The following is a 23332-nucleotide window of genomic DNA, read 5'->3' on the forward strand; positions in this document are numbered from 1 at the left end:
GAGAGTTCCTGCTTCCTCCATTCTAATGTGAGCCAGACTTGGTCAGTACAGTGGACTATGGAGCTTGGGTAATTGCTCCTAACTGATGAGGCCTTAGGAATGGTGGAGTGATGTAACCCAAAATAAATGGACAGGATGAGGGCAAAACCTCTGAATCCAGTGGGTTGTTTTTTTTTACATTCAATATTATCCCAGTATTTTCTTTATTTTACAATACTCTTCTTTGGATGTTCGGAGCTAGTCTGAGGAAAAGTTGGTACAGGGAGGAAAACCTTGGAATCAGAGCTGAGATTTCCCCAACCCTCCAGCCCCATGGATAACCTCTGATAAACTCAATTGGGGAAACTTCAGTGTTTGGACCCACACTCCCTCCGCTATAAAGGACTCACTGTATCAAGAAGGAAGTTAAAGGAATTTTAACACGAAATGTTTGTTATCTGAATTACACTTGAAAAGCGCACCACTTAATTCTGTAGCTTCTTTGAACTCTGGTTTATTCTAAGAAGGAAAATATTCGAGCCAACAATACTTGCCCTATTTATTTTGGAACCCTTGGAACCACAGTTCCGGTTTTTAACATATTTGTTAAGCAAGTGGGACTGATAAACTTGTTAAAGCATTCAGCTATTAACAGTGCAAAACCAATACAGAGTGATATCTTATCAACATTGTCAATTTCTGCCTTGGCCGGGTAGCTCAGATGGTTAGAGCATCCTTCCGATATACCAAGGTTTTAGGTTTAATCCCCGGTCAGGGCACATACAAGAATCCACCAATGAATGCATAAGTAAGTAAAACAACAAATAGATGTTTCTCTCTCCCCGCCCCCTTTCTCTCTCTCTCTAATCAATAAAAATTTTTAAGTTAAACAAAAAACTCGACTCCTGGTCGGGTGCATGCCTGGGTTGTGGGCTCCATCCCCAGTGGGGGGTGTGCAGGAGGCAGCCGATCTATGGTTCTCTCTCATCATTGATGTTTCTCTCTCTCTCCCTCTCCCTTCCTCTCTGAAATCAATAAAGGTATATTTAAAAAAACAAAATCAACAAAAAAATAAAACCATCGCCAATTCCTTTCATCACTGTCCTGAAGCTGGAACGAAGACTGGAGACCTGGGTTTAGGTGAATGAACAGAGACCGTTCACTGCGGAGTGAGAGAGAATCCACAGCCTCACACTTGGGAACCCCTGTGAGAATAACTGAAGGTTATGGACAAGTGACAGTATCAACATTAAATCCTGAAAAACAATTGTTTTTAATTGAAAATCGGTGAATTCATGCCAGCATAAAATCCCCTGGTCCCATGACATTTTAAACTGTTCTGCGTGTCTAATGGTTCTAGCCTCGCATTTCTGACAATAATGCTTTTGTTCTCCACTCTGCCTTACCAGTCAAACATGCTCCTGTGTACAAAACCTTGCATAGCGATCAGGAAGGTATTTCTGGGTTTGTTCTGGAAATTACCGTGCTCACACGTGTCATTTTCCCCGTTTTTAAGTTTACTTGCAGATAAAGGAAGGGATGGGGGTAAGGGCAGGGAGATAAGGGAAAACAGTTGTTCTCAGTGCAGCCATTGTGCACAGACAACACCCTTTCAGGCTGAAGAACAGGGTCTGCAAGATGCACACACCAAACAGCAGCCCCAGTTGGGGAGCGGAGGGCTGTGTGAACAAGCTTTGCCTTCAAGCTCTGTAAGTCAGTGTGTAGTCTCTTTGTTCTGTAAGGAACTGGAAACATCTCAGAGCCGCCACCTGTGCCACGTGTCCACATGGCAGGGAACTTTGTAAAAACTGAGTGGCTGTGAGAATGAGCAGTACCCGATGTGGCTGAAAGAAACTGCTGTGGACTGAATGTTTGTGCCCCCACCACCATCACCACCACCAAAACTGGGAGGATGAAGCCCTGAACCCCAAGGTAATGGTATTTGGAGGGGTGGCCTTTCTGAGGTCATCAAGTTTAAATGAGGTCATGAAGGGGGCATTCTTACAAGACGGGAAGACAAAGATCTTTCTCTCTCCACAAGCATTTACCACGGAAAGGCCAGGTGAGGACCCAGTAGGAAGGCAGCTATCTACAAACCAGAAAGAGCAGGAACCCCATCTTCACCTTGATCTTGGACTTCCCAGTTCCAGAACTACAAGCAATAGGTGTCTGTTGATTAAGCCGTCATCTGTGGTATTTTGTTACAGCAGCCCCAGCTAGGACAGAAGCCCCCCAGTAAGCCTGTTCTCTTTAACCTCCTTCCATGTGTTTCCAAGTTTGTGTTGAAAACAATGAAAGTGAGTAGTATCTGTCTTCAAAATAAGGGTACTCAATCTAGTAAAGACATGAAATTTTAATATGTTTGTATATGAAATATACAAGGGCCTAAGGGCAAAGTCAATTCTCTATATAACTTCATTATTACAAAGTTTAGTCTTGAGTCAAAAAACCCAACTCTAAAAATATGGTCTTAAAAATCACATATCTGTATTCACATTAAGACAATAAACACTCTCATGCTCCATCGTCATCATCCACTGCAGCATAGATGGCTTGATTCCTCCTCTTAATTTTCTTTCTTTGTTCAGGTACAGACTCATCACTCAGCCTTTTCCCTGGCGCTCTGGTTAAGTCCTTCCCATCTTCAGACTCCACAGCCTCACCAGGTTTCCCCTCTCTGCTAACTGGGGAACCCGATGTATCATCAGAAGAAACAAACATGGAACCTGGCAGGATCCTGACATCAGAGAAGCTTGCAGAAAAGTCAGAGGCCTGGTCAGAAGAAGGTTCTAGAGATGTTGTATTCATGTCACTATGAGCACTTACAAAACTATCTTCCTCTTCCTCTTCCTCCTCTAACACTATTTCATCTGGATTAGCAGAGGACAGGGCAGAGGTGTCTGTGTTATATTCACTGGGCTCCTCTCCAGAGTCATTGCTGCCCCCTTCATCCTGCTCTTCATATTCACCACTCAAGTGGTGTTCTTCCTTGGCCTTCTGAAGACTGACATTAATGTCTGTGATGCCAAGTTTGGCACAAAACTCAGTGGTCTGAGGGTTGATCCTGTGAACCAACTGCATTTGTGTCTGTGGCTTGCTTGGGTCATGACAAGCAGCCGTCACGCTAAAGTTAAATGGAACTTTGAGGTCACGATTCAATGTTTCCAATACTTCATTCATAGCTTCTTCTGTTGGACTGTAATCCCACCTATAAAAGTCCAAAACAATGGTCTTTTATACATCATTGGCCCCAGACAATAAATGATGAAATCTAACTATGAACATCAGGTACAAGGATAAAAAATAAATGATAATCTAAATTCCACTTAGTAAAATTACAGTTAATTTAACAAATTACAGTTAATTTCAAAATAAAAATAATTCATAGAAAAAGCTGTCCGTACAACCTAAAGCAAGTATAAGTTGTTTTAATGTGAACCAAATCTCCACCGTATTAGTTTTGTGCACACTTAATCACTTATACAATTATTTGGGTTGGTACTCAACAATCCATTTTCTTGTAAGCCCTGAATTATTCTTACACTCATTAACAGGTGTGTGTTTTTGTGTTTTTTTTCTTAATAAAAACACCTTGCAAGCATGGTGAGAGCAAGTCCTAAATAAGGTCAGGCTTACCTTGTATGCAGGCCATTATTTTCAGGCATATTCCACAGGCGTGCAGTTACATTAATAAGGTTGTTTGTAGCCCTGAGAATAGTGAGCCATTCAATATCATACTCTAAGTAATCAGGAGCACTGGGGTCATGATCTATTTCTATTACCTATAGGAACAAATGGGTAATTTTAACAAATACATATCTATTTTTAATGTCTAAGGATTTCAATGTAACAATAAAAGTTAAAAGGAATTTAATTTAATAGCCTAAAAATATTAATGTAAATATTCCCAAAGAATTCTCAGGCTATATAAATTACAAAATACACAAATTAATAATTTAGAAAACAAAAATTAAAATGTTTTCTTAATCACTGGAAGAGTAAAACTATATTGAAAAGTTATTTCATTGTCTTCTTACCTGAAGAAAGTCTCTATGTGGTAAGCATTTGTCCAAGGCTAAAAATTTGGTTGCTTTGGCAGTCTCTCCTTCATCCTTGGCCTAAACCATGATTTAAGAAAGAATGTTAAAACATCACAGATAATTCATACATTTGATAGGATGGAAACAATCTTTGTTACACAAAGTTGTGGGTCAAAAGAACAACAGTTAAGATCTACACTCACTTGGGCAACAATGGGCACTTAAACTCTCTGGCTTTCATTTCTTACATTCGTACACAAGTCAAAGTAGAAACTAATGGTGATGATGATAATGTTAAATCAAAGCACTGAACACATATATTAAGGCATATAACAAAAGGATTCAAGATAACAGAAGAGCTTAAAAATAAATTGGCAGAGTTAAAAGTACACAGTTTTTAGAAGAAATCATAGAGGAAAACCGTCACTACCTTGAGTTAGGCAAAGATTTCTTAGGTACAACATCAAAGGTAGATGCGATATACCCATAGAATGAAATACTATTCAACAATAAAAATGAATAAAACACAGATACATGCTATAACCTAAATGAACCTCAAAAACAAGCAAATAATAGAAGCCAGATGCCAAAGACTATATATTTATGATTACATTTATATGAAAGGTTCAGAAAGAGCAAAGCCATAGAGACACAAAGCAGGTTAGTGGTTGCCTGGGGTTGAGGATGAGAACAAGGACTGACATCAAACACACACAAAGGATCTTTCCAGATGATGGAAATATTCAAAAACTGGATTATGTGATGTGTGCGCACACACACACAAAATCACTGAATTATACACTTGAATGAATTTTACGTAAATTATACACCAATAAAGTTTTTTTTGTTGTTAATCCTCACCCCAAGGATATTTTTTCCATTGATTTTTAGAGAGTGGGAGGGAGGAAGGGAGGGGGAGGAGAGAAATATGGATGTAAGAGAGATACATTGATTGGTTGCTTCCTGCACTTGCCCCGACCGGGGCCGAGGATTGAACCTGCAACCCTTCAGTGCGCAGACCGACGCTCTAACCACTGGGCACCACCGTCCAAAGCACCAATAAAGCTATTTTTTGAAAAGGGAATTGTCAGACAGCAATATGGAAGGGGTCACAAACAAGAAGGTCATATTAAAAACAGTAAAAAAGTGACTCACTGAAAACAGTAAGGCACCTGGAGGAAAAAATACAAGGAAACAAGCTATGGGATGTCCTGCTGCGGACCCAGTATCAAACTTCAGTGCTGCAGAGGGACTCGGAGAGGTGGAAGGCACAGAGGTCACAGACAGATCTGAAGGAAGGTGATCTCTGGGGCTGGTGAAGGGGCTATAAGAGAACACTGGCAAAGTCAGAGGAGGTTGAGGAGCCAAGAAAAAGGGATGGAATGTGTTGTTAATACAGAGGTAAAAGTCCCTGGTTGACAACAGAAGATGCAGGGGGGAAAGGTAGCAAATCAGATACTTCAATAAAAATCCAAGCGTGTCAGGAGCCCTAAGAGACAGAAGAGAGTAACACAGATGTGAAAAAGGTGACTGAACCCAACTGGCAAGGCTCAATGGTTGAGCTTTGACCTATGAACCAGGAGGTCACAGTTTGATTCCCAGACAGGGCACATGCCCGGGTTGTGGGCTTGATCTCCAGTGGGGGACATACAGGAGGCAGCCAATCGATGATTATCTCTCATCATTGATGTTCCTATATCCCTCTCCCTTCCTCTCTGAAATCAATAAAAATATATTTAAAAAAGGAAAGAAAAGGCGACTGATATACAAACAGATGACTAGGACTTGGGAAAATGAAAGGAGTAGCCTGGTCTCCTTGAGGAACACAGCTAAAGTGGACCTCTACCACTGAAGAGTGTTTGGCAAGCGTGTTTGAGAAGCACTGTAAACCACTTCCCACTCTTGGAGTAAGGCAATGCCCATTAATTAGTACGTTCAAGACTCAGAAATTCTATAGAAGCCTCCAAGGACTCCTAACTTTGTTAATCAAGCATCTTCTAAATGTTTTCCCTCTGAAACACTTTATGGGAAAGTCAAGAGTTTAGTCTGAATCAGAGGTGAAACAAAGAACCACATATTTCCATAAAAACCTAATCATAGGTATATATTTATTCTCTACCTTCTATCAAGCACTCCCACCATGCAATTACCCAAGGCAAACTTAGACTCATCCTAGATTCCCTCCTCCCTCCATCACCAAATCCTGATGATTCTACTTCCAAAATCTCTCTAGACTAGTGGTTCTCAACCTTTCTAATGCCGCGACCCTTTAATACAGTTCCTCATGTTGTGGTGACCCCCAACCATAAAATTATTTTCATTGCTACTGCATAACTGTAATTTTGCTACTGTTATGAATTGTAATGTACATATCTGTGTTTTCCGGTGGTCTTAGGCAACCCTGCTAGCGGTTCTCAACCTGTCGGTCGCGACCCACAGGTTGAGAACCGCTGCTGTAGAGCCTAAGACCATCGGAAAACACAGATACGTACATTACGATTCATAACAGTAGCAAAATTACAGTTATGCAGTAGCAACGAAAATAATTTTATGGTTGGGGTCACCACAACATGAGGAACTGTATTAAAGGGTCGCGGCATTAGAAAGGTTGAGAACCACTGCTCTAGACTCTGCTTTACTCTGTGTTCCTTTTTTGCCTTAGGTTACCATCTCATCTTTTGCTTAAAGAACCTCCTGTGCCTCCTATTTTATATCACTCCAATCCATCTGCAAAACTGTAGCCAAACTAATCTCTCAAAAATGAAAATCTGTATTTCATCACTCTCCAACTTTCCCCATTACCTCTGGTTAAAACCCAAACTCCAGAGCATGGCACTATGACCTTGCCCCAGCGTCTATCCTCCACCATGGGAACGAGCTGCAGTCCCCAAAGGCACCCTGTTCTCAGCCTCCGGCCTTCGCACACATTGGTCCCTCCTCATAGATTACCCTCATAATCTACTTCTTCCTGCACCATCAATTCCTTCGGAAAAGCTTCTCTTGCTTCATCTCTTTGTCCACATAGTCTGGCTTAGGTGCTCCCACAGTGCCCTAGGACTTTTTGTCACAAACTTATTACACTATTTTATCATTGCTTGCTTACTTATGTCTTCCTCCCACTGGATTCTGAAAGTTAACTTTCATTTCTTTCTCTAACTTTACAACTGTTTCAACAGTGGGTAGCCCACTGATGTTCAATAAGTGTTTGTTAAATGGAAGAAAAAATACTGTGTTTTCTACCTGATGCTGCATCAAGGCTGCAAACTTCACATGAAGGTGTGCGGAAAACCAGTAAGTTGGTTTTAAGTGCTCTAGAAGCTCTGAGGCAGCAGGACTTCCTAAGGTGTTATTTTCCACTTCTTGTCGGAAAAAAGATTTAGTCTTAAGAAGTTGCTTCTTATTTCCATAATGGTATATACTTCTTGGCCAATCATGAGATAAGAATATGTCCATAGGCTGCTTCAGCTTTAACAGAAAAAGAAAACTCTTAAAAACAGATTAACCACAAGCAAACTCTCCTTCCTTCTCTCCCCTGACACATACCATTTACCCGCTTAGATCTCTGGATTTTTGTGTAAATCGTTCTAAGGATCTTTATGTAAGGGAGTCACAGAAATACTAACCTATCCACTCACGTAGGCAAAAAGAAACAGCTTTCTCCCCGCCTCACAAACCATTCTGATTTTCCAGCAAGGCATGTCAACAGAGACACACTTTGATTAGACTGCCAATCAGCTATGGTCTTTTGCATTGGGTTTCTAAAATATGTAATAACCATTGTGCTTTTCCCATTTTGGTAAAGAAACCACTGTTTTATGATCCAGAGACACCAGATTTCATAAGACATCTAATGCAAATGATACACTAAACCTAAAGATATAGTCCACTTTTTTCCTAATGGACTCACATAGTATATACCAAAAATACTGTTTACTACATTAGTCATATTAGAAGTATTTAAGGTGGCTGTTGTCTTCATGGGGAACACAAAATATACTCCATACTTTACTCATACCATACTTGAAAACTAAATTTAAATAACTTAAGTAAGTGTTCAAGACAATACGAACTAGAAGAGAGATATGACTGAATAACTGGTATGGGCAATACGTGCAATGAAAATTCAGGTAAGCCCTGGGCGGTGTGGCTCAGTTGGTTGGAGCATTGTCCCGTGCACGGAAAGGTTACTGGTTCAATTCCCCATCAGGGAACAAATCTAGGCGGCAGGTTTGATCCCGGGTCAGGGCGAGTAGAGTAGGCAACCGATTGATGTTTCTCTCTCTAAAAAACAATCAGTAAACTATATCCTCGGGTGAGGATTAAAAATGTTTTTTCAGTGAAATATGATGACTTTGAACTAGAATACTGGTTGGGAAGTAGTATCTAACCTGGGTCAAGGACTGGTGGATTTAGACTGGTGAAAAGGAAAAAGCATTCAAAGGAAGGAACTGCTATGAGTAGGGCATTGAATGCCTGCGAGCATCCTTATGCTCCCATAGAGGCTGTGTGGTATGGTGGGAAGGGCCTGAGTTCTCTCAGACAGGCTCTGCCACTTAACTACTTCGAAGATCTTGGGCAGGTTGCTTATCTATCTGAGCCTTGGCCTCTCATTCTTAATCTGACAGAATTTGAGTGGCGATGATATGAAATATCTCGTGTGAAAACTGCTGAGCCCAGTGTCAGGCATTGAAATGGTTCTCAAACAAAAACCTAGCTTCACCTATTCTCCAGCTGAGTCAGTGTTTTTAGACACCACTTTCATGATTTTCCCATATCTTCTGTCACCTTTACTATTATTTATTTTCTATTTAATACCATTCTTTAAAATAAAATATTGTAATATTTTCTTTAAAGTATCACTTTATTCCAATATATTTTAGCCTTACCATAATAATATCTGAAATCATGAGTTGAATGTTTTATTTTTACTCACTAAAATAAATTTATTACCATAAGAATTTTTTTGATGTTCATCTGTGAACCTCCTAAAAACAACTCAAATCCAAATTTTAGAAATAATGAATTATGCTCTTCTTGAAAGTAATATACCAAAATGATCAAACACATTTTGGTACAGAATTACTTTAACATTTTTTCAAGCCTGCCATATTGTACTTTTTACATACCTGTTTTAATTTATACACTTCAACATTTCTCACATGATATATACTCCTTATTGTAGCTGAATTATAAGGAGGGCACTCAAAATGACCTTAAATTGAAGGAGAGAAATAAGCTGTATTCAACACCTTTAAATACTGCAAATTATATAAATAGATACATATACTTCCCTAAAACTTGTGTCTGCTATCAATGCTTTTGGTTCTTAAAATTTTATAAAAAACACTGCTCTTTATATGTTGATATGTTCAATTACTAAGTGGTCACAAACTATGAATCTAAGTTTGGGGACTTGTAGTTTTTAAAATGAAATTATATTTAATTTTGAAGCACATTGTTTATTCACATAGTTTAAAAAAATACCTCCGGAAAGATATAGAAGACAAAGTGTTCCTCCTACAGAGTAGACCAGTGGATGCCTAGGGCTGGTGGGAGCACGGATTAACTACAAGTAGGCACAAAACTTTTAGGGGTGATAGAAATGGTCTAAATCTGGATGGTGGTAAAATCTGGATGCATAACTCTATAAATTTACTAAAACCATTGAATGGTATACCTACAATGGCCTATAAATTCTATAGCAATAAAACTGCCAAAACAATGGAGCGGGGGGGAGTCCCTCCAGCTCCTGTCCCCACCATCAGGAACACTACCTAGAGGCAGCTAGCGTTAATCAGGTTTTAGAATTTCATTCTAGAGGTATCATCTATGCATACAACATGTCATCTATTTCTTTATCCTCCCTTTTTTTTTACACAAATGGCTGTATACTTTATACATGCTCTGTGCCTTGTTTTTTCACTTCACTTATTTTGGAGTTCTTTTCATATTAGTTACATATAGAACTACTTCTTTTTCCTTTTCTTTACTTTTTTAATGGCGTCATAGCATTAAACTGCATAGTTATATCATGATATATTTAACTAGTTCCTAACTTTTGCTACTACAAACAAAACTGAAATAAATAAACTTGCATATATCATTTTGCACATGCAAAATATACCTAGAGACACGTTACTGGGAGTAGAACTGCTGGGTTAGAGTACTTTTATAATTTTCACAGATATTACCAATTGTCCCTCAGAAGAGTGGTTCCAATTTGCATGCACATCTGCCATGTAGGAGATGGCTTACTTTTATATGTCCATGCCAATAGTTTATAATCATAGAGAGCAGAGCACAGGGCATAAACTTGTGACTTAAAGGTTACATTGAGGATAGTTTTAGCTGCCCAACTTAATACAAGAAATTTTAAAATCAAATGTGAATACAAGCTATTCCTTTAATTTTAAAATCAAGGTATAATTCATTCAGATATTGTAGGGTGAGTAAGTGCAGTGTGGTATATAGTTGATCCTTGAACAACACAAGTTTGAACTGCTTGTATGTCCACTTACAGGTGATTTTATTTTCAATAAATACCTGTACTGTTTCTGATATGCAGTTGGGAGTATGCAGATGTGGAGGATCAACTGTATGCATTGATATACACCATTTTACACAGGGGAATAGAACGTCCATGGATTTGGTATCCACAACAGTGTGTGTGTGGGGGGGGGGGGGGGGGGGGAGAGAGAGGGGGTTGTCCTTGAACCAATCCCTCACAAATACCAAGGGACAACTTAAGTTTTGAGAAAGTCAAACTTATATGTGGATTTTTTTACCATGCAGGAGTTAGAGCCTCTAACATCTGAGTTAGAGCCTCTAACATCTGCATTGTTCAAGGATCAACTATACTTATGCAATGGAATACTATTCATAAACTAAAATGAATATATTAGAGTTACATGTATCAACATGAATTTCAAAAACATATTAAAGAAGCAAGTTGCAGAAAGATACATGCAAAATGATACATTCATATGAAGTTTAAAACATGTTATATAATACACTGTTTAAAGCTGTTACATATACGGTAATGATATAAAATAATTAAGTGAATGATAAACACCAAATTCAGAACAGTGACTACCTGATGAGAAAGGGAGGGATAAAAAGAGAGGAATGGGACTGAGGACTGACAATAATGAGTTTCAATTGTATCTGTACTGTTTTATTTCTTAAAAAATCAAAATGAAAAGTGGCAAGAATACTAAGTCTTGATGAAACTTGATGGTGGATACACAGATAATACATTCTATGTTCTCTATATTTCCATAGGCATAAAATATTTTATAATATAAACTTAAGAATAAATTAGTCAGTTCATAGAAGAAATCCAATGAAAAAGGCAAACTTTATATTACGCTTAAGTTACTCTGGGGCATGCAAGTTTTAAAGTTTAAAAACAGTCAGGACAACAATACCTTTTCGATAGTCATGAGATTTGAAGATACCAGAGATTCCACCAATCCTTACACCTCGGTATTTTACTACACCTGCCAAACCTGAGAAATTACAGTTAAATAAGATTACTATAGGCAAAATCAATCTCTTTACTAACTGACTAAACAGTTTCCAGGCCTAAAATTACATGCAGTCCTAAAATTATTTGAAAATAAAGTATCATGATAAGGTTACTCTTTTACATAGTAATATGCCAACAATATACAAGGTAAACTAGGGAGGCGAGGCCTAAAAGCAGATCAGTCAAGAAACTAAGCAGAAAGAAAAAAAAACAACAAATGAGATACATGTGCTTAGAGGAAATTGACATAATTTGGTAACTAATGGAATACGAGGGTGTGGTGTGGGAATAGGCAAAAAGTGTCCTATGATGGATTTATATGTCATATATCTGAAAGTCAGCACATATAAGGTATAAAGAACCTGCAGTTTCTATGTTTCATTTCTAAACTGACCATCTACAAAAAATTTCACTTTCTCATAATGTTGCACTTGTCAAAAGCTGATCAATCAGTAATGAACTAGAGAAATTAAATTTCTGTAGTTTTCAGAAACACCTATAAACATTTTAGTAAAGAGAAAAAAGGACTATAGGGTTTAAAGGGGCTAACATTGAACCCGAATCTAATCAGGTCTATAAATCTAAATGTAGGTTACAGGCAATGCAGAGGACAAAAGGAACATGTTAAATAACTCAATGAATTCCAATAGCCAAATGCAGAATGCAGGAAATTCTACAAGAAAATTTCCCATTTTCTTCAACAAATAAATGGCATTGGGGTGGGAAGGAGAGAGATGAAAGGACAGCTAGAGCCTAAAAGACTTTAGCATCATGACAATGAAATGCATGGACCTTGTTTGGATCCTAATGAACAAGTCAGTTGTAAAATAGACAGCTTTGTGATGATCAGGGAAATCTAAACATGAACTAGGCAACAGAGAATAAAGAATTACTGTTGCTTTAGTTAGGTTTAACAATGGTACTGCAGTTGTGGGTATTTTTTAAAATCCTTATCACTTAAAAAAATATGTACTGAGTGTTTACAGGTGAAATATCATGGCTTGAATTTGCTTTAAAATAACTCGTCACCTTCTCCCACCAAAAAAGTTTAGCGGAGGATGGGTTGAAATAAGGATGGCAGAATAATTGTGGTTGAAACTAGTTAATAGGTATGGAAATTCATTATACAGAAATATTCCAGCTTTTCCAAAGTTTATGTTACACAATTTCACTTTTATGGAAGACCTACAGAACTGGAGCCTTTTTCTCTCCAGAGTGCCTGTTTTCACTAACTGAAAGAAATCCAAAGAGGATTTTTGCTTTAATGAAAATAGGTGCAAAGCCAAAATAGCTTCAGCATTTGTTTTGTAGCCTGCATCCAGAGCAGGGACAGTGGCCTCACCAAGCCCCTTCCCCAGGAACTACCACCATAGCTTTTAACTGTGTCTGAGCATCTGTGCTTTATCTCCATTTATTTTGAGCATCTATTAGCTAGATGTGTCCGAAGGTAGCACAAAAGCCTAACAGAGCTTGTGAAGGAGTCATACTTAGCAAAAAACTGGATGTAATTAAACCTATTGGTATGATTTAGTAGGTTATTTCCTGGGTCTGGGAATACTCAAAATTTTTGCATGTAAATTAATGGTAATTGGTAGGACCCTGGCCAGTTAGCTCAGTTGGTTAGAGCCCTGGTCAGCAAACTGCGGCTCGCGAGCCACATGCAGCTCTTTGGCCCCTTGAGTATGGCTCTTCCACAAAATACCACGTGCGGGCGCGCACGTACAGTGCGATTGAAACTTTGTGGCCCATGCGCAGAAGTCGGTTTTCGGCTCTCAAAAGAAATTTCAATCGTTGTACTGTTGATATTTGGCTCTGTTGACTAATGAGTTTGCCGACCACTGGGTTAGAGCATTGGCCCAATAAGCCATGGTTGCAGGTTCAATCCCCAGTCGGGGCACATACAAGAATTAACTAATGGCCCTGGCTGGTTTGGCTCAGTGGATAGAGCGTCAGCCTGCAGACTGAAGGGTCCCAGGTTCGATTCCGGCCAAGGGCACATGCCCAGGTTGTGGGCTCGATCCCCAGTGTGGGGTGTGCAGGAGGCAGCCGATCAGTGATTCTCTCTCATCATTGATGTTTCAATCTCTCTATCCCTCTCCCTTTCTCTCTGAAATCAATAAAGAAATATATTTTAAAAAAAAAGAATTAACTAATGAATGCATAAATAAGTAAAACGAGAAATCTCTCTCTCTCCCTCTCCCTCTCTCTAAAATCAACAACTAAAAAAAATTTTTTTTCTAATGTTACCACAGCATTGGTGATTTTTAAATTACTGGTAATTGCTTATTTGCTTTACACAAATTCCCCTTATGAAAGTGTTCATAGGAATGCTCTACATTCCAATATTGAGGAAAACCTGTACTATTCTCTAGTTTTGTGTATGTTTAACAATTTCCAATAAAAAGTTCACATTTTTTTCATTTAATAAAAGAGTGGGGGGAAATAAAGGAATTACAAGTAGTATGTAAGTTCTTTGCAGTTTTACTATCGATTGCTTAAAACACTAGATGAAGCATGGACATATTTTCATGATTACCTATTCAAATTAAGAGACATTCCCAAAACACCATATACCTGAAGATGCTGCCCAACTGGTATACAAATTTTAAAAGGCTTTTCCATCCCATCAAACCAAGAACTTACCCACAAACACATACCTAAATAATAAATGTTTGGTGCTACCCAGCCACCATAGGGTAACTCTTGCAAATGATTTGAGGCTTCATGGTTTCCCCCAATGAAGACTGTGAGAACTGGGGCCTTTTTCTCTCCAGAGTAATACCTGGAACATAAGAGCAAAGCTGTCCGTTGGCATAGCAGAAATGAGGCATAGAGAAAAGCAATTAGGTGCGCCTACACAATTAGACACGGCAGAAGAGCAAAACAAGGTCTTAAGGAAAAATCTGAGCTCATCCCTTAAAGTTAAAAAGCACTTTCTAAACAAACTAGCCATACTCTTGTAAAGTATATCTTTGTCTATGTTGTACACCTGAAACTAATACAAAATAATACTTAACGTAAACTGTAATTGAAAACTAAAATAAAGAATTGTTTAAAGTGCCTATCCTTGTCCTTAAGAATGAAGGGCTGCACCTAGTGGTTCAGAGAGGTCACAAACGTTGTCAGTTCTTAGCTTCCAGAACCGGGATTAGCGCGGCGCAGGCGCCCAATGAAAACTCCAGGATCACGGCGTCCACTAGTCCCGGAATCCCATCCAGTACAAGTAGATTAACCTTTCAGCCTCTCCCTTCAGGTTTTACCCTCAGGCTGCGACCCCTCCCGAAACAGATCGCACCGGGGAAGAGAGAGAAGCGACATTGACTGAACGCCCGCCAGTTCCTATAGATGCACGGCGTGAACGAACATGGAAACTAGGACAGAGGGACTCAAACCCAGCCCGGGCTCCTCCCACGGCTGGCGAGCCACACCTCGCCGCGGGTGCCAGGGCCGAGCCGCGCCTCACCGGTAGAAGGTCTGCATGTGGCGGTACTTGGGGGGCACGGCCATGCAGCGCAGGTCCGCCTCGTTGCGCACCGCCTGGAAGTCGCCGCAGCACAGCAGCAGGTCGATGGGCCCCGCGCCGCGCCGCTCCGCCAGCGCCAGCGTCTCGTAGATCTTGTCCAGCTCCCCGTGGCAGCAGCCGGCCACGGCCACCCGCATCCTGCCGGCCCCGGGCGGGGGGCGCTGCCCGCAACCCCCTAGAGCAGAGCGAGCCCGGTGCGGAGAGCCAAAGCCAGACGGATCGCTCAGCTCCCGCCAACGTGAACTGAGCCGCCACCTCGTCCAGTCGCCTGAAATACATTTCACTTCCGGTTTCAAATCTCGCGAGAGATAAGGCGGATTTAACCCCAGAATTCCCAAGAGTTTTCGGAGAGGATTCGGGTCTTTAAGTCTGAGCGGTCTGACGGATAATAAAAATCACAACCACAATACTGAGGAAATAAAAACAAAAGTCCCCAGATAAATAAGTGCGCGGTGCAATTGGCTAATTCCCTAGGATGAAGCTCTCACGGCAAAGATGCATTCCTGGAAGCAAATTAGAAATTAAACAAAAAAGATTTTAAAGAACCAAAAACTAAAAATAGTCTTACCTAATCTTAACCTAATAATAATAATAGACAAACATGTAAATTGACCACACCTCTGCTATGCCCACAGCCAATCAGAGTGAGTATGCAAATTAACCCAACAAAGTTGGTGGATTAATTGGGGCGGGACTTCTGCTATGAGGGAGAGGGAGGGGAGTGGGAGGGGAGAGGGAGGGGTCGGCGGAGGGAGCTAAGGCTTTGGTGCTCTGACAGAAGCCGGACTTGCCAGCTCCCAGGCGGCTGGGAGTGAAGCCAGGGGAAGGAAGGCCTATTCTTGCATGAATATCAGGCAACGGGCCTCTAGTTTTAAAATAAACGTAAAGTCTCACTGAGGTTTTAAAAAGACCTCCCCAAAAATTTCCTAAAATTATCAGGATTTGTTTTTTTATACCTTGAACAAAAAAACATATTTACTTAAGTGGCTATAAAAGACACCATAAAATATAATATCCAGTATGTATCCTCATGATGAACAACAGATTTTGCAAATTATTCTCTCAGGCCCCTGAGCACATCCAACTAGTCACTAAGAACAATTAATTCTTTCAGAAAATAAAGGGATTGCGACTCATCTGTGGTCAGTGGGAAACCTGCTTGTTGTATTATGAATAATGGGAACAGAAAATAAGACTCAAATTTGGGGATTTTCTGCCCCATGAATGGGGTCAATTAAATCACAGAGACTCATATACAATTACTGTCCTTGAGCCAAGGTGCTCAGTAAGAGCTAGGACCTACTGAATCTGGGTGTGACCCCTGTGGACAGTGACAGGGCAAAGAGAGGGAACCTGTCTCCAGCCAGCTCAGAGACCCTGCTCCCCTCCAGCAAAGTCAAACTTCCTACAAGTTCATGCGCCCTCTGTGGGATTCATGGGCCACCCCGACACAGGTAGGGCTAATGGAAGTGGGGGGGACATCCCAACCACCAGCACACGCCCAGAGTCAGAAAGCAGACTGTGTGCCCTCTCCCTGGATAAGGAGGGAAACTACGGCATGGCCAGCTTGTGGTTCAGACAGGGCTATGGTGGGACAGGAATTCCAGACAGTGACCTCGGGACTCCAGGCCACCATGTGGCAGAAACAGGGCAACTGGCAAAGACATGCCCACCATAGAGTCACACCGAAAAAGGGAAGGGGATAGAAAGGCCACTCGGTGCGGAGCAGGCAACAGCCAGCAAAGCAGGGCCAAGACCCAGCTGGCCAGCCTCAGCCCCTTCGCAGGCAGAACGAGTTCATGAAGGCTGATCTGCCACAGGCTGAAGGTCTCACTGAAGGAGATCTGGGTCCTTCTGAAGAATGAACAGGTGTTCTTCTTGTGCGTGGCCAGCGCTCTGATGCAGCAACGTGACATGTTGAGGAAGGAGCTGGCGCAGGTGCCCACGGTGGCTTCGATGCCTCGCAATAGGCCATTGGTCTTGAAGATGAGCAGCATCTGGCGTGGCAGGAACTGGCTGATCTGGGGGAGGTAGGTGGCCGCGTTGTTGCAGATCTCAGTGTTCTCAGTGGCGGTGACTGGAGCTTGGCTGATGCCACTGTTGACCGAGTTCCACGAGCGGGCCGTCAGCATGCAGGCAAGCAAGGGGTAGAAGTCGCCAGCTCCCACACGCTGGCAATACTTCTTCACCTTCTCCATGTCCGTCCAAATCAGAGACTGCCGGAGGTGGCAGTAGTCCGGGCGGAACGCTTCCTTAAGCACCTGGTAGAGCCCCTGATCCAACAGGACAATCGCCACCTTTCCCGAGTCGGGGCCCTTGCGCACCAGCACGCTGCCCGGGTGGGGGTCTCAGTGCAGGAAGCCGTCGACAAAGATCATTTCACTGTCGCCCTAACTGGTTTGGCTCAGTGGATAGAGCGTCGGCCTGTGGACTGAAAGATCCCAGGTTCGATTCCGGTCAAGGGCATGTACCTTGGTTGCAGGCACATCCCCAGTAGGGGGTGTGCAGGAGGCAGCTGATCAATGTTTCTCTCCCATCGATGTTTCTAACTCTCTATCCCTCTCCCTTCTTCTCTGTAAAAAATCAATAAAAATATTTTTTTTAAAAAAAGATCATTTCACTGTGTACCTTGCCCAAGTGGCGCGAGATCTCGTTGACATCAATCTTGTTCCTCTCCATGTAGTCTCTGTCGTTGACCAGCCCGCCATCCAAAAACTCCATCAGAAGGACCCGCTTGGTGGACAGCTCCCAGTGGATTTGGGGGACCTTTAAGAAGTCAAAGTGCTTGAGCATTTGGGCCACTTTCTCCACGTTCCTCCCTTCGCTGAGGAAATACACCTCCAAAGGCAGGTTCTTCTTGGCTTCATCCACCAGCCACATGAATTCAAACTCTGGGAATAGCTGCTTGGCAGCCAGGACGAGCACCCCCATCAGGGGAATGTCCTTTGAGCTCTGCACCTGCACCTTCGGTTGCTGGACCTTCACAGCCACCGTCCGCCCGTCACACAGCACTGCCTTATGGACCTGGGCCAGGGAGGCGGCCCCCATAGGGGTGTCATCAAAGCTCACAAACAAATCATGGAAACCCGGCTGAGGTGCAGGTGGAGGTGCGGACTTGTAGAGTCTGGGGAGAGGCTGGGGAGAGGTGAGGGTCAGGGGACAGAATTTTTTTTTAATACATTTTATTGATTTTTCACAGAGAGGAAGGGAAAGGGATAGAGAGCCAGAAACATCGATGAGAGAGAGACATCGACCAGCTGCCTCCTGCACACCCCCCACCGGGGGATGTGCCCGCAACCACTGCACATGCCCTTGACCGGAATCGAACCTGGGACCCTCCAGTCCGCAGACCGACGCTCCATCCACTGAGCCAAACCGGTTTCGGTGATTTTTTGTTTTTTATTTTTTTTCTAGCAAGTAGTTGTTCGCATAACTAGACAGCAAGCTCAGCGAAAGCACATGAGTGTCCCCAAAACGTCCCGGAGGAAAAGACCACACTGTCAATTGACGAGTGAGTGGCCAAGACGGAAACAAGCAAATAAAACACCTTTGACAACATCTAATCAAGAACATAAGGAGAATAGTAAATCCATCTCTGCTCCTTTTTTTTTTTATCGCCACTTTACCCTCCTCCACCCCACCACCTCCATCCTGTCCCGCAATCACCACACTGTTGTCACTTTACGTGAGCTTTTTGTTTTCTCTTTTTTTCTTTTTTGCTCAATTCCTCCACCCCGCCCCGACAGCTGTCAGCCAGCTCTCTATGAGTTTGTCATTGTTTTGCTTGTTAGTTCATTTTGTTCATTAAATTCCCCAAATGAGTGAAATCATATGGTACTTGTCTTTCTCTGACTGGTTTCACTTAGCGTGATGCTCTCCAAATTCATCCATGTTATCGCAAAGGGTAAGCTTGCCTTCTTTTTTACAGCCGAATAGTAGTCCATTATGTAAATGCGCCACTGCCTTTTTATCCACTCATCTACTGACGGGCACTTGGGCTGCTTCCAAATCTTGGCTATCGTAAGTAACATTGCAATGAATATAGGGGTGCATATATTGTTTCAATTTAGTGTTTCGGATTTCTTCTGATAAGTTCCTAGAAGTGGAATCGCTGTGTCATAAGGCAGTTCTGTTTTTAATTTTGGGGCGTAACTCCATACTCCTTCCCACAGTGACTGCACCAATCTGCGTTCCTACTAACAGTTCCCACTAAAAGTTCCCTTTTCAGTATATACCTAGCAACATATATAATTTTCATGATATTTAAATTGATCAAAAGCGTAGAAAAGATAGAAATTTAATATTTTCTATTATTTTTAATATTTTATTCTCCTTTTGTACTGGATTTTAAAAATATATAACATTGCTAAATTAACTTTTTTCATTTGATATTTAATCTATTAGAATTGTCTTTTTCTGGATTTTTTCCTCTATGTAAAACATTTTAAATGAGGGCTAACTTAAAATAACATGAACAAATCCAATCTTAAGTGCATATTTTGGTGCCTTTTTGCAAATGTAATAACACAGAACCACCACCCATCTCAAAATATAAATTGTTTCCAGCATTTCAAAAAATTCCCTTGGGCTTCCTCTCAAGTCCCTTACTCCGAAAGGAAAGCACTATTCTAACCTCTATCATGATCGATCAGCTTTGCTTGTTTTTAAACTTCCTATAGATGACAATACAGCCATGCACTCCTTAACAGGGAGGAATACATTCTGAGAAACACATTGTTAGGCAATTTTTGTCTGGGTGAACTTCACAGATGTTTCACAAACCTAGATGGTATAGCCCAGCAATTTTCAAACTATGTATTTCTTAAACACCCTTTGCCAGCTGAGGTCTGCATTAGGTTTTACAAACGAGAAACACTTTTGTACGATGTTAAACAACAACAAAAATTAGTTCCCAAGGCTGAAAGTCATTTTAAAAGAAAGGGTTTATTAGACCATTGCTAGGAAAAAAAATTCATCTTGGAGCATAAGGTCTAAACTACCCACAAAATGGTTAGGCAGGAAAGACATGCCTTTTGTCCCAGAATTTTGCAAGTGCTTTAATACATAAAGTAGGGGCAGAAAGATGTAAGCCTTTCTGAAAGGAGTTACATTAGCTATAGACAGAAGGGATGGGAGGAAGTGAAGTGGAGCTAGTTCTGGGATAGGTGCAACAGGGTCCTCAAAGAAGTGTCCACTCCTGTGGATTCACTGTGGGCAGCAGATTGGAAAGGTCATATGTAAATAAGAAGCGGGGGCTCCTGGGATTACAGGAATTATCAGAGCTGGTCCACAGCTATTAACAGGCTAACTAGTCACTCTCAGGCAACTGTGTGTTGTTGTTGTTTTTGTTTGTTTGTTTTTTTAACATATTTTATTGACGTTTTTACAGAGAGGAAGGGAGAGGGAGAGAGTTAGAAACATTGATGAAAGAAAAACATCAATCAGCTGCCTCCTGCACACCTCCAACTGGGGATGTGCCTGCGACTAAGGTACATGCTCTTGACCGGAATCAAACCCGAGACCTTTCAGTCCCCAGGCCGACGCTCTATCCACTGAGCCAAACCGGTCACGGCATGTGTTGTTGTTTTTTACTCTCAGGCAACTGTGTGGTGGTGTTTTTTAATTTAGAATATCTCATAATTTTTTTTCTCGCCAGAGAGTAGAAGGTAGAAGAAAGATTTCTTTTCTCTTCTGGCTTTGGCAATGATTGTGGCAGCTCAGCACCCCAGGCTCCCTCAGTGGTGTGAACTTCCTGTTTTTCCTGATCTCAAGTAAAATTCTCCCTCCCACTTTGCATCTTTAGTTCTTGCAACAATTTTTCTAATCTTTTTGCTTAAAATACCTAGAATGTGTCCTGTTTTTCTGTATGTGGTATTAGCCAAGATACGTTAAAAAAGAAGTGAACAAGCAGCTGTTTTCAACCATTAAAAAAATAATAATCCAGGGATACAATACCCACTGGCCATTTTTTGCAGAAGAAGGAGGAGGAGGAGGAGAAGGGGGAGGGGGAGGAGGAGGAGGAGACTTGACAGTAAAATCTAGCCAAACAAGAGTTGGAGAAAAATAAATGACACAGAGAGTAAGAACTGTGTTTAAAAGATAGATGTTTGAAAATAGCGCAGATTAAGTGGGTAGGAAATGTCATGGTGAGGGTAGTAGGGTACTTAATGAATAAGTATAGATGGTTCTGGAAGACCATTATGACCATTATGATATGGTGACATATTGAGCAGAAACCTTCATGAATAGGGGAGTGAGCTATGGAGATTTCTGGGCAACGAGTTTTCAAGTTGAGTGTATAAAATGTTACAAACATCAGGAAAAACATCCATTCTTGCTATCAGGATCTTGTAATTGAACTTGGTGATTATGACACCTACCACCACCAGATGGCAGCACACTTGGGAAAACTCTGGAGAGAGCGCGTTTGCGGTGGTAGAACTGAACAGAAGCAAACATCATAGAAGGATAAAAAGAGTTCTGTGTAGTGTCTCTAGCCTCTGCATCTTAAACTTGTCAGACATTTCACTGGACTTTCTGATTTCATCAGAAAATATACACACAGACACAGACACACAATATCTCTCCTTTATACGTTTTATGACTTCCAGATTCCATTCTTGAATGGAAAAGGGTGAAAAGATCAGATTTAAACTGCATAAATTATCTTCGCTTCTCCTTTGTGAAACACATCTACCTACAGATTCTGCTTTTCTACATCAAGTAAGGAAGTCCTGTCTACTCTGTGCACAAGTACAATTCAGGATGATAGGGAGCTCTAATAGCCCCGGAGGAAACCTCAACCAGGTTGTACAGGATGCAAATGGAAAAATAAATGCTCCAACCTCAAGACGGATACCCAAGGGGCCATTCTGCATGTTTCTCAGAGGTCTTAAAGAAATAAACATGACTTTAATAATGAATGCTTATATTGACGTTTCTTCTTTGTTTTCTCACTCTCCCTGACCCATCAATTCTGTTCCTTGGAAACTGTTCTCAAACTATCAGTATCCAAATCATTGTCCCAGGATCTGCCTTTTGTGGCACCTAAACTAAGCCAAAAATTCATTCAGTAAACGTTTACTGAGTATTCTAAGGTACATAGTGAGACAAGATACATAGAAGATAAAGTTCCTAGTGCCTGCCATGTCATGTATAAAGGGGAAACCAACAAACAATTATTACAATATATTGTTAGAAATACTGTGTTATTGGCAAAAACAGAAGGATGAAGAAAGACATGAGGGAGGGGTCACCTCACCTAAACGCGGGGAAAGGGCTTCCTGGAGGATGTATGGCTTGAACTAATAAAGTGTGGATCAAACACAGCTATCACAACTCCATACCACGCAAATATCAACTGAGAAATCAACTGATGCCCCTGTATGAGCTGAGTAATGGTTATTTTTGTGCTGTTGAGTACGCAATACATGACATGATTTTAGGTGATACATGGATGGACTTCTAAACTTTGTAGTTATTATGTTAATGCGTACTAGAATAAAAATAAAGAGTACAATAAACTTGATTTTACAGAGTATTACGGTTTAGGACGAGGGTAAAATTATTTAATGATTTGAAATTAGCTCTAGAAAGATACTGAGTGAATAATAATACCTGGGTGCAGATTGGCAAAGATCGTGGGAATGGTATGCAGATTACTAAAGTTTGAGAAATAGTGTTGTAGCTAGCGGAAGGAAAATCGAAAACAAAATTTCCTGCTTTCCAGAAACTCAACAGTTTGTTAGGGACACATAGACCCATAAGCAAGGATGGTTAATGCTACAATAAATTTAGAAGCCAAGTATAGGGGGAGATAGAAAAGCAGTAAGGAGCAAAGTGAAGGAGTGGGTGGAGGCTACAAGATCAGTTGGAAGGCTATCGCTGTAGCCCAGGGGAGAAGTAAGAACAGCCTTACTTAGAGAGTGGCTTATAGAAATGGAAGAACAAGTAACGGAACAGGCTCATTGCAGCATCCTGTGAAAACCTTTCTGGTTACCAGCAGCACGAAGGTGAAACCTGTCCGACCACACACACACACACGCACACACACACACACACACACACACACACACACACGAAGCGGGAGAGGTGAGCTCATCAATCAGAGACACTGTAGTTAGAAGCATATTTTCATTTGACTTCATTTATCAGAGCGTTTTGGTGTGACTTATTCAGATATTTGTCGCCCTTTTTTTCCTACTTGACCCAGAGGCTGGAGAAATGCTAACATATATAACGCTTTCTACATTCCAGGCATGT

At 41.2% G+C, this 23332-nt stretch overlaps 2 protein-coding genes across 2 annotated transcripts; both read right to left on the reverse strand.

Moving 5' to 3' along the window:
• Positions 1-2051: 2051 nt before the first annotated feature.
• Positions 2052-15336, reverse strand: DBR1 (debranching RNA lariats 1). The gene is made up of 8 exons (XM_079794989.1): positions 15011-15336; positions 14205-14329; positions 11447-11527; positions 9146-9231; positions 7260-7484; positions 4017-4097; positions 3616-3761; positions 2052-3187 (listed from the first exon to the last, which is right to left on the reverse strand). The coding sequence occupies exons 1-8, from the start codon at positions 15205-15207 to the stop codon at positions 2494-2496; spliced, it is 1635 nt and encodes a 544-aa protein (XP_079651115.1). The 5' UTR covers positions 15208-15336; the 3' UTR covers positions 2052-2493.
• Positions 15337-16644: 1308 nt separating this feature from the next.
• Positions 16645-18961, reverse strand: LOC307113432 (aarF domain-containing protein kinase 1-like; the record flags this gene model as incomplete). Its single annotated transcript, XM_079795056.1, is given in 4 exon segments — positions 16645-17418; positions 17422-17460; positions 17699-18194; positions 18933-18961. Coding segments are annotated over 4 exon segments (1338 nt in total).
• Positions 18962-23332: the final 4371 nt, after the last annotated feature.

The sequence above is a fragment of the Cnephaeus nilssonii genome (assembly GCF_951640355.1).
Source record: "Cnephaeus nilssonii genome assembly, chromosome: 17".
Taxonomy (NCBI): domain Eukaryota; kingdom Metazoa; phylum Chordata; class Mammalia; order Chiroptera; family Vespertilionidae; genus Cnephaeus; species Cnephaeus nilssonii.